The 12,030-nt window shown below is 46.1% G+C and overlaps 1 protein-coding gene across 5 annotated transcripts in view; it reads left to right on the forward strand.

Annotated features, from left to right (window-relative positions):
* Nucleotides 1-315: 315 nt before the first annotated feature.
* Nucleotides 316-12,030, forward strand: part of ATF2 (activating transcription factor 2) — a 105,552-nt gene continuing 93,837 nt past the window's right edge. For 3 of the 5 annotated variants that reach the window (XM_066575807.1, XM_066575810.1, XM_066575811.1), the window contains exons 1-3: nt 316-445; nt 9,944-10,014; nt 11,554-11,650. In XM_066575807.1, coding sequence (XP_066431904.1) covers nt 9,967-10,014; nt 11,554-11,650 — 145 coding nt within the window. In that variant the 5' untranslated portion in view covers nt 316-445; nt 9,944-9,966. The other 2 variants (XM_066575809.1, XM_066575808.1) reach the window with 2 other exon arrangements.

Here is a 12,030-nt window from a genome sequence, read left to right on the forward strand (position 1 = left end):
GGAGGCGCAGCAGCTGTCCATGCTCAGCGCACTTGTATGCTGCACCTTCAACCCTCTATTACATTTTAAACCTTTATTAGCATATAAATGTGATTTATGACTGGAATTACACCATAACCCCAGGCCACGTCACCCAGCACAACCAACGTGGTTTACAGAGCGCATGCGCATACGCGGAGCGCCTGAAACAGGCAGTGAAAGCTCGGAAAGGCAAGGACTTCCTGCTGTGGCCTCGCCCACACACAGCTGCCCGACCGCCATTACTACTCCTGGCAGCCAGTTTTTGGATTCGATGACGTAATCTCTTTGGCTGGCTCTCTCCCACAGCCGGAGCAGCAGGCAGCGATCAAACTCCCACCCGCCCAGCTGTCAAACGAGATATCGCGATAACCTGACAGGGAGCTGGTGGGATTTGGCCTTGAGCAAGGTTCAACCCTTGTAGGGGGTAAGTTTGTAAACACGGAGGTCGCACCTGTCCGCGGACAACCTGCACTGCTGGGATCTCGGCTGCCCGGTGACATGGCGGAGACTATAGAGTCGTAGTGTGTATGTCCTCAGTGCGGGAGACCGGACAGTAACCCTTTCCTGTACTGCACCTATGTCAGGTAGGATGGCTGCTGGGTCCTTGGGCTGCAGCTTTGTACACCCAACACTGTCTGCCATGATGTCTGGTTACCATGGCAACAGCATCCTTCATTATTCTCCTTAGCCCCCTGGACCAAACACAGCAGTGACATGTACAGCGACTCCGGTGTCTGGAACCTTCCATGGCCATGGAGGTAGAAGATTGTGGCCATTGTTCCTCGGCCTGAGATTGGCGCACTTGTTTCCTGATCGTTGATAAAACCGTGAATTAGCGCCGATAAAGCTCCTGTCACATTAAGCGGACGTGAGATCGGCGGATCAGCTAAATTGGGTGAGATCTGATGAGAATCAGAGGTACGCCGTGCCCGCATACACCAGGTATAGATCAGTCGAGCGCGCCAATATCGTTCCATGGGCGCATACACCAGGTATAGATCAGTCAAGCACGCTAATATCGCCCCGTGGGCGTATACGCCATGTATAGATCAGTTGAGCACACCAATATCGTCCCGTGGGCGTATACGCCAGGTATAGATCAGTCGAGCGCGCCAATATCGTCCTGTGGCTGTATATGTGAAGTATAGATCAGCCGAGCGTGCCAATTTTGTCCCGTGGCTGCATACGCCAGGTATAGATCAGCCAAGCACGCCAATTTTGTCCCGTGGCTGCATACGTCAGATATAGATCAGCTGAGCACGCCAATATCGTCCCATTGCCGCATACACCAGGTATAGATCAATCGAGCACACCAATATCGTCCTGTGGCTGTATACGCCAGGTATAGATCAGCTGAGCGCTAATATTGTCCCGTGACTGCATATGTAAAGTATAGATCAGCCGAGTCAGCCAATTTTGTCCCGTGGCTGCATACACCAGGTATAGATCAGCCGAGCGCGCCAATATCGTCCTGTGGCTGTATACCCAGGTATAGATCAGCTGAGCGCCAATTTTGGCCCGTGGCTGCATACGCCAGGTATAGATCAGCTGAGCGCGCCAATATCGTCCTGTGGCTGTATACCCAGGTATAGATCAGCTGAGCGCGCCAATATCGTCCTGTGGCTGTATACCCAGGTATAGATCAGCTGAGCGCGCCAATATCGTCCTGTGGCTGTATACCCAGGTATAGATCAGCTGAGCGCGCCAATATCGTCCTGTGGCTGTATACCCAGGTATAGATCAGCTGAGCGCCAATATTGTCCCGTGACTGCATATGCGAAGGATGCCCGCTAGTTTCTTGACCCTTACCATTGTATATTTCTCGCACTTCTTCCCCCTTTTAATAAGGGTGAGGTAGGATTAGGTTCCTGCGCGAGGTCGTCCTTTTCAGGGCAGTCACTCCACTATATCATCTACAGGTTAGTGCTTGGGATGGATTAGGGTGCAAATAATTTTTTTTTTTTTAATTAGAAATAATGAAAGTTATGTTTTAGCATATGACCCAGCATGCCCTGCTGTGATTTTTTAAAATTTATTGTGTCTATGATTAGCCTATTTTTGTCCAAAGGAGCATATATCCCTGGAAATTCTGTGAGATCCTTGTATTGCTTCCAGTGTTTTCGGCTGTATGCAAATCAGGTATGAACTGTCCAATGGGTGGTTCACACACTGAGACTGGTCACGGCTCACAATTCCTCGGTCAGACTAAACTCCGCCCCCTGCCTATTGATTGACTTCTCTAACTCCCTTGGAATGCACAGTGCCTCCAGCAAATGGGAGAAATCACAAGGCCGGTGGTGGGGTTTAGATTGAATGAAAGGGACAGAGCCCGGACTAGTCTTAGTATGTGAAGTGCCCGCAGAACATTTCACCCCTCATTTGCATATTGCTAAATTCCATGATTTCAGGGCTCAGGTAGCAGTGTAACTTTTAAAAAATATATCATTGCTCTTGTTAGCATATCGCACATCTGTGTTTAACTTAGGTTTTGGGGGGAGTATGTCTATTTCCAATATTGGGCAGTGATGTGGAAGCTATTGGCTGCACTCTTGTTATCTCGTATTTCAAAATAAGTAAAAATATTATTTTATGTATTATTATTATGATTGTGTACACAAGAGGGGAGAGGGCTGTCCTTGCATGATACGGGTGGGGAGAGGCCAGTATGGCCGGCCTCCATGACTCCAAGCTCAGCTGAGCCACACTTCAAACTGTGTTTATTTAGAAAAGGTGCAGTGTTTCAGAATAAACAAACATGGGGGCGCCGTGCGTACCTGTCCTGGGTGCGTACGGCCTGTGGTTCGGGCAGCATCAGCCTGGTGACGGAATCCCTATTAATAACCCCAAAACATAACACAAATGGGCAACAGTTCCCCTTTTTGGTACTATGTGAAACTATCTTTCGTTTATTACTTTTCCTGTAATCCAAGTTTTCTGGATTCTACTAGTGACCATTTGCATTTTTTATTTGCACATTTTATACAAATAAGCTGGTGGACATTGATACGTCCGAGGCCGGGCTCACACGGGCAGATCGGATTCTGCAAGCATATTGCCTATGAGCGCAGAGGCTCTGTGTGTTTGTATTCCCGGTGCCATCGCTTAAAGATGAGGCTGGTAGCCGCAGCCCATACACAATGTTTACTGCGTATGGGCTTCGGGTCGCAGACCTCCATTGACATCATCCATGTGGATTCTGTGGTAAAATATGAGCGGAGGGGGGGAGAGAGATCTCTCTCACTCGCCCCCTGCTACCCACACCGTCCCCCCCTCACCCTCGCCCCCCTGAGCCTGCTCGTACCAGTAAGCAGTTAGTCGAGAAGAGCGATGCTCACTCGAGTATCTGCTTTATCCGAGCGTGCTCGCTCATCTCTAATGTCAACCACATATTGATGAAAAAGTTGGCGACATCGGAGAATCTGATTTGCCGTGTCGGCTCACACCATTAATCTGGATGCACAGAAACCCATTGCAGAGATTTTCATTGAAGTCGGATTCCTTGTTAACGGATCAACCTGCATAAGACTGATATGGTAGCCATCGTCTGAGAGGGTACGGACTGTTGTGTTTTTCCAAAATAATGTCCCGCTTCCCAATCTCATCCCCAGCAATGACTATGGCTACTTCATCAATTGTTGGCGCATTGAATCATCCTGTATGTTAACCATAAAGTGTTTTGTCTGCCCAAACATCTACTTTAAATACATGACAGGGCATTCACCGCAGCGCTGATCTAAAACTACAAACATAGCGGGTATTCTGGTGCAGAGATAAGACAATATCTTCCCTCATGGGTGGGACGTTCTTGCAGCGTCGGTCAGCTCGCTGCAGTTCGGCCCCCATAAAGTAGATCTGCAGGAACTTATAATAATAATAATAATAATAATCTATATTTGTATAGCGCCAACTTATTCCGCAGCGCTTTCAGGCATGGATAAATGCAAAACAATACAACAATTACAATATAAGGTACATTGGGTTAGACACAAATGGGTTGAGGGTGGTACAGGAGGTGCAGGGGTTGGGGAACACAGGCAATAGGAAATATTATGTACAGATCATTTATCAGAAGGCAAACAGGGTGGAGCACCATAGGGAGGGGCGAGGGACTAGGTCAGGAGATTTGGTATGCTTCCCTGAAGAGGTGCGTTTTTAAGGCACGTCTGAAATTTCGTGCATCGGGAATTGTCCGGATGCCTTGGGGTAGAGCATTCCAGAGGATGGGTGCTGCTCTGGTGAAGTCCTGTAGGCGAGCATGAGAGGTTCGTATTACAGGGGTGTTTAGTCTGAGGGTGTTATCTGATCGGAGTGAGCGGGCTGGGTGGTGTACTGACAGTAGGGAGGCGATGTATGGTGGCGCAGCGCCATGCAGAGCTTTGTGAGTGAGGTAGAGGAGTTTAAATTTAGTTCTGCAGTGGATGGGCAGCCAATGCAGCGACTGGCATAGTGCAGAGGCGTCTGAGTAACGACTGGATAGAAAAATGAGTCTAGCTGCTGCATTTAGTATGGATTGGAGCGGAGCGAGTCTAGTGCGGGGGAGGCTGATGAGTAGCGAGTTGCAGTAGTCAAGCCGGGAGTGGATGAGCGCAACCACGAGTGTCTTTAGCGTGTCCGTGGTTAGGAACAGATGTATTTTAGCAATATTTCTGAGGTGCATGTGGCATGTTTGGGCCAGAGATTGGATATGGGGGGCAAAGGAGAGGTCAGAGTCCAGTGTGACCCCAAGGCATCGGGCATACTGTCTGGGGGTTATGATGGTGCCAGACACTGGAATGGAGATGTTGAGGGGAGGTCGGTTAGAAGGTGGAAAGACAAGGAGGTCAGTTTTAGAGAGGTTTAGTTTGAGAAAAAGGGAGGACATAGTGTTAGAGACAGCGGACAGACAGTCGGTGATATTTTGGAGGAATGGTCCAGAGATCTCACGAGAGGAGGTGTATAGTTGGGTGTCGTCAGCATAGAGATGGTATTGGAGGCCAAATCTGTGGATGGTTTGTCCAATTGGGGCAGTATAGATAGAGAAAAGAAGGGGACCAAGGACTGAGCCCTGGGGTACCCCGACAGCGAGAGGAAGTGGAGCAGAGATAGAACCAGCAAAGGAAACACTGAAAGAGCGGTCAGAGAGGTAGGAAGAGAACCAGGAGAGAGCAGTGTCCTTTAGACCAATAGAGTGGAGCATAGTGAGAAGGAGATTATGGTCGACAGTGTCAAATGCAGCAGACAGGTCAAGGAGGATTAGTAGGGAGTAATCACCTCTCGACTTTGCAGTCATCAGGTCATTTGTTACTTTTGTAAGGGCAGTTTCTGTCGAGTGTAGAGAGCGGAAACCAGACTGGAGGGGGTCGAGGAGCGAGTTGTCAGAGAGAAAGCGAGTAAGGCGGGAGTAGACCAGGCGTTCCAGTAATTTGGAGATAAAGGGGAGGTTTGAGACGGGTCGGTAGTTGGCAGCATTAGTCGGGTCAAGGGTTGGTTTTTTAAGCAGAGGGGATATAATGGAGTGTTTGAATGAGGAGGGAAAAGTGCCAGAGGTTAGGGAGAGGTTGCAGATTGTGGTAAGGTGAGTAATGAGAGCTGGGGAAAGGGAGCAGAGGAGGTGAGAGGGGAGAGGGTCGCTAGCGCAGGTGGTGGGGCGGGCAGCGGAAAGGAGCCTGGAGACTTCTTCCTCTGTCGTTGGTTCTAGCGTAAATAGTGAGTAGGTGCTGGATGCAGTGCTGATGAAACTGGGATCAGGGCTAACCATGCCGCTTTCAGAGACTTGTGTTCCTCTTTGATTCAGTAGTGAACCAACATGATGATAAATTTGCCCTTGGACTTTAAACGTCGACCAAAATCCGGCATCGCTCAATTTCTCTGTCGCACAAAATGACGTCATTTGAAAACAAGAGTTGTACTTTCTCCTATTTTCCAGGAAATGTTTAGATCCAGAAGATGACCCGGACAGAAGAGTCTCTAGGGGTTCAGGAGGACTTTTAAGCACTGATAGTAAAACCTTCCCACTACAGCAACATAGTCCAGGGGTCCCCCAGGGCCACTTTATAGTCCAGGGGTCCCCTGGGGCCACTTTAGAGCATTGCAGTATGAACATGGTTTGTTCATTCGGCCAATAGAGAGCTGCGGATGACACTCGCAGTTATTGTTTGCATTATATCTAAAAGCTTCCCCCCACTAAGAATTTCCAAGCTGTTCTTCTCAAAATTGAGTGTCTCTCAGTCTGGAGAACATCGGGCATGCTTCGCTTCGTCAGTTTCTACAATTTGAGCGGTGGCTTGTTGTTTGCGTTGATTCTCAAGTCGGCCGTTAGTTTGCTTCGGCGTCTCATCTAGTCGAGCGGTGGCTTGTCAAGTGAGTTGATTCTCGAGTCGGCCGTTAGTTTGCTCCAGCGCTGCAGCTACTCAAGCAGCTGCTACTTTAAGTGTGGCTGTTGTTCTTCTGCCCAAACAGGTCCTTCGCTCGCTCGGCATCTTATATCTAAAACGCACAATCTGTTTGTTTGTGTCCTAAACAAATCTCCAGTTCTGGTCTGATTTGAATAAAATTTTGCACCCAATCATAGCTCAACTTTCATTTGTTATTCTGCTGAGGTAAAATGAGAGCTGCGCTGTGATTGGTTGCTATATATTATACTGCTGAGGTAAAATAAAAGCTGTGCTGTGATTGGTTGCTATATATTATACTGCTGAGGTAAAATGAAAGCTGCGCTGTGATTGGTTGCTATATATTATACTGCTGAGGTAAAATGAAAGCTGCGCTGTGATTGGTTGCTATATACTATACTGCTGAGGTAAAATAAAAGCTGTGCTGTGATTGGTTGCTATAGGCAACAGCTTTTAATCCTCTTAATGCTAGGGTAAAATGAAAGCTGCGCTGTGATTGGTTGTTTTGGCCAACAGTTTTCAATGCTCTTAGTGCTGAGATAAAATGAAAGCTGCTCTGTGATTGGTTGCTTTGGGCAACAGTATTTAATCTTCTTAGTGCTGAGGTAAAATGAAAGCTGCTCTGTGATTGGTTGCTTTGGGCAACAGTATTTAATCTTCTTAGTGCTGAGGTAAAATGAAAGCAGCACTGTGATTGGTTGCTGTGGGCAACAAAAACTGTTTTCTACTGTTGTTGATTTCCTGTTAGGCAGTGTTAATAAATGAGGGCCGGTGTTCATGAATTTGCTCCAAGTATTCCCCCTGGGAACAGATCATCTCCTGAAACACAAATGTCTATTCCTCAGTATGACTCTTCTAGTGGGAATTACTTGTTGGAAATAACCAGGCATACTAAATCGAGTGCGTGGAATCCATTGGTAAAGCAAATTTGGGGGTTGCTGCATTAAATTTCAAGCAAAGGCAAAAATATGCAAATAAGGTTGCCAAAACAACAACATTTCAGAATATTTTTTTTTTTAGCCTATAACCTTCAACGGGTCGAGCTTATACTGTGTGCACAATGTCATGTCCATCGGTCTTATCGTTTGTGCGTGACGCTCCAACAAACAGACAGTGACAAATATATAGAAGAGGAGTTCTGAGAATACGACTGCCTTCTATAATCCCGCGAAAGCAGAATGGAGGGAGCACAGACAATGCAATAAGCTCCGGTAGACCGCCATAGTCTCAACCTACAGCAAACCTGCAATGACTTCATATTCTAAATGGGGATAATTAGTAATTACGTCTCTGGAGAAGGACGGCAACACTCAACGATTAATCGCTTTACATTTCTGTATTAAAATCACCTGCAGAGAAATCCTCTGTGAATCGCTGTTGATGCCGCGCAGGATTCACACTCGGTGGTTGTTCTATAAGATCAATGTGATTGAAAATGGCAACTTGTAACTAATACCGGAAGTAGCCCACTGTAGCTAAAAAAGGCAACTTTGAGACTGGTCTGGATCGCACATACCGCCGGTCTATAGCTATAGCATGCATGTTAATAAGAAACAGTGGGCGGATGGAAGGGAGTGTGACTGCGGGATCGGCTGCTGCAGAGATCATGTAGGCGTTGTAGACCGAAAACCGCAGGAGATTTTAAATAAAGACAAATAAATTGGCAACCCAACTTTTTTTTCTATTTTACATATATACGAACAATAAAAAAAAACACTTGTAAGGGACATGGCTGATAAGGCTGGACTCACACGACCGTGTTTGCCTGCGGGTTGCACGTGAGAACGCAGCAATGTCATGCGTACTTACTGCATGCCGCCAATCCCCATACCCTAACTTGGCATGCATGTGCGCATAATACATGTCAAGATTGAATATGCCGCAAATTTTTTCTTGCGCTTGTATGAGCAGCATAATTAAAGTCTATGGGTTATTGCTACTGCGTATTACGCGCGCAAAAACTGGGCAAGTTATGCTTGCTGGGCGTACGGCTGTGTGAGCCCGGCCTAAGACTGAGGGGTATCTAAAGGACATACAAGCTTGAATGCTAGTTCTAAAATGTATTCTAATGTGAGATGAGCAGAAACGAAGAGCAATGAGCTATACCCACCCGATCCACTGGCTCAGACGTTTTGGTAAATACTTGTATTCCACGTGTAACAACAATTGTGAAGCATTGGAAATCTGCTTGAGCAATTCCTCTGTTATTCCTCCTGGAAAAGTAAAAATATATTTCCAACTCAAAGTTGCCATTTCCCATTGCTCTTGCCATTCCGATTCTGATAGCATAAGCACCGATTGGGCAATGTTAGAAAAAGTAAGTTCATGCTAAATAGACAAGGGGACTGCTAACCCCTTAGCTGTTAATTTATATATACAGTTCCACAAAGAAAAACAATATAATGTACAGTTCTGAGAAAAGATGCTCCAGAATGTTTATGGGTAATATCTAACCATTTGGAAGAGTAATTGTGGTTGGAATCAGGTCAAAATATAGCGGGTAGGAATAACGAATGTATGTGCCAGCTTCTCTTCTCTTACCCCCCTCAGCAGATGAGTAGAATGTAACCATTATTTTAATTCTGTTTTCCATGAATCAGTAGTACAAGCTTTGATAAGAGGACTTGTAATTAGAGATGAGCGAGTATACTCGTTTCGAGTAATTACTCGATCGAGCACCGCGATTTTCGAGTACTTCAGTATTCGGGTGTAAAGATTCGGGGGAGGCATGGCGGAGCGAGGGGTAGCAGCGGGGAACAGAGGGGAGCCCTCTCTCTCTCTCCCTCTCCCCCCCACTCCCTGCTGCAACCCCCCCACTCACCCACGGCGCCCCCCAAATCTTTTCGCCCGAGTACGGAAGTACTCGAAAATCGCAGCGCTCGGGTAAAAAAGGGGCGTGGCCGAGTACGCTCGCTCATCTCTACTTGTAATGTATCTTATTATGGAAATATATATCCTCACTTATGAAACTCCTCTCCTCCTCCTCTTTCCTCTCACACTAATCACTCACTCTCAGTTGACTGGTAAAGTCCATTTTTCATGAGGTAGACCTGAAGATGAATGATTAGCTTCACTGAGGCACCAGGTTACATGCTGCCCATAGAACTCTATGGGAAGGAAGAAGCATCAGCAAAGTGAGAGAAGCAGAGAGGCACATGCAGATATGTTTTTGTCTCACTACAGTGCAGGAATCACATCTATACTGCTCGGTAGTTCTGTTTAATGTTCTCCATGCTTCTGAGGGTGTGCAAGAGAGAGTTTGGGGAGCTCTGCTTCCATGTGTGCAGTATGTGGGAGACATCACCACAGCTAATTACCACCAACCAGCTCAGGGAAAACTGAGAATTACAGATAAGGCCTGCAGAGAGGAAAACTAGTAAAAAAAAAAAGCTTGCATCGTAATTTCCCACATTGATCAACTGGAACTAAATGTGGGTTAAGAAGCTGAAACATGCTGTACGCATAGATTGAAGTATATTATTCTGTAGTTTTTCTGAATGTATAACATGTGACATTATATTTACTTCTAATAATGCAGATTTGTTTCCCAGGTAATCACAAGGACCTGTAGAATATGAGTGATGACAAACCGTTTGTATGCACTGCCCCTGGATGTGGCCAGGTAAGACCGAATAGTCATATGGGCAACAAAGCACTGTATAATCAACCTAAGCTCCACAGCCCTGGAAATATTGTCCAAAATGCCTTTATAAAGGCAATCTAAAACTGCATGAAAAGCAAAAAATATAACCTATTTCAATATATGGATCTTTAGAATTCTTCACTTTCCTTGCAGCCGCTTTTGGGGTCCCCGGCCACATGATATTTAGGCTGCTCTCACACCTGCGTTAGGGTCAGTTCAGGGATTCCGACTCTCTGCTCCGTTTTTGGAGGAGAGAAACTGAAATAAAACAAAAAAAAAAAACGGATCAGTTTTTCTTCCCATTGATTTTAATGGGTTTTAAAAAAAAATGGCAAAAAAACAAAAATGCTTCCATTCTCTTTGGTTTCCGTTTTGTGGACGGGAATATATGGCAGTTTTCGTCTAAAAAAACAAACCTGATTAGACAGAAAACTTTTCCGTTTTTTTAAACCCCATGGAAATCAATGGGAAAAAAGAAACATCATTTTTTTCCGTTTGATTTCAGTTGCTCTCCTCCAAAAACAGCAGAGAGACGGAAACCCTGAACTCGGCCTAAAGTAGGTGTGAGAGTAGCATAAAGGTTCATTCACATGTGTGACTTCACCGCATATTACGCACACAATGCACATCCCTGTAATACGTGGTGATTGGAGTCAATGAAAGTGAGTTGCGGCAGTCAGCGGGGGAGAGAGAGGGAGAGAGAGATCTCCCCTCCGTTCCTCCCCGCTCTCCACCGCCGCTCCCTGCCCGCTGCCGGCAGCCGAATCTTTTCTTCCGAGCAGGCAGGTACTCGCTAAGGGCAATGCTCGATCATCTCTACTCACAAAGCTTGCACCCATTATTTGCAATAGCTCTATTTACACGAGTGACTTTTCTCTCGCAGTGATGCTGCAAAACGGAAAAATTGCAGCATGCCCTATTTCCATACTAGTCTCGCACGAGAATGCTACATACAAATGTGCGGTCTCCTGTGGCGGCACATAGACAAGGTGTCGGTGTGATGCAATTTGCATCCAACACTAGCAACTTGTTTTTGGCCATGTAAGTGCAGCCTGACGCGAAAACTCACAGAAACGCGATTTTCCAAGTCAGAATTCTACATGTGGATTTTGCCCATTGGCAGGGCTAAATCCGTGCGCGTATCCATGCCAAAAATGGCGTCAGAAAGACATAGATTTTGACGTGGTTTTTAGAGGCCGAATTCACATGGAAAACTCTGTGGTGAGTTCCGCCGTGTGAAGGAGCTGCTACATGTATGTGAATGGGCCAGCTTCACAATCCTCAAAAGCTAGTACCTACAAGATATGTACATTGTCTTGTTTGAGGCTCTGGAGTTAGCGGAGTTCTGTCTCGGACTATTCATCTAACCTCACATAATTGGTTTGTTGGGAACAAATAAACCTTTTTATGAGTTTGCAATATTTTTAGGTGCTTTTTAGAATAATTTGCTGTATATCCTGACACTACGAAGACTTTCAGGAAGCATTGTCTTATGTCCGTTTTGTTTCTGATTAACAGCGTTTTACCAATGAAGATCATTTGGCCGTACATAAGCATAAACATGAGATGACCCTGAAGTTTGGTCCTGCCCGAAACGACAGTGTAATCGTTGCAGGTTAGTACTCCCTATGTGGGTTGACAATTTAATTATGCCGTCCTTGACTTCTTGCCCCCAATAAGGTGTGTATCAGTCTGCTGCAAATTTGATCGTTAAAATGAACTTGTCACATCCTATCAGTCCCATAAACTAAAGTTATGGGACAGGGGGTGCTGAGTCTGGGGATGTGACTTTCATTCTCACCTACCTCCTTGCCTGCCTACAAAGCCAGTGCTTGGTGCCTTGAACGGACTCCTTCTCTTCATTACATGCACATCTTGTCCTCTCCTTATTGACAGTATGTGCACTTGCATGCATTGAAGAGAAGGAATCCGCTCAATGGACTGAGCACTGGCTTTGTAGGCAGACAAGGAGACAGGTGAGCAGGGGCGTACCTA

Source organism: Eleutherodactylus coqui, chromosome 8, assembly GCF_035609145.1.
Source record: "Eleutherodactylus coqui strain aEleCoq1 chromosome 8, aEleCoq1.hap1, whole genome shotgun sequence".
NCBI lineage: Eukaryota > Metazoa > Chordata > Amphibia > Anura > Eleutherodactylidae > Eleutherodactylus > Eleutherodactylus coqui.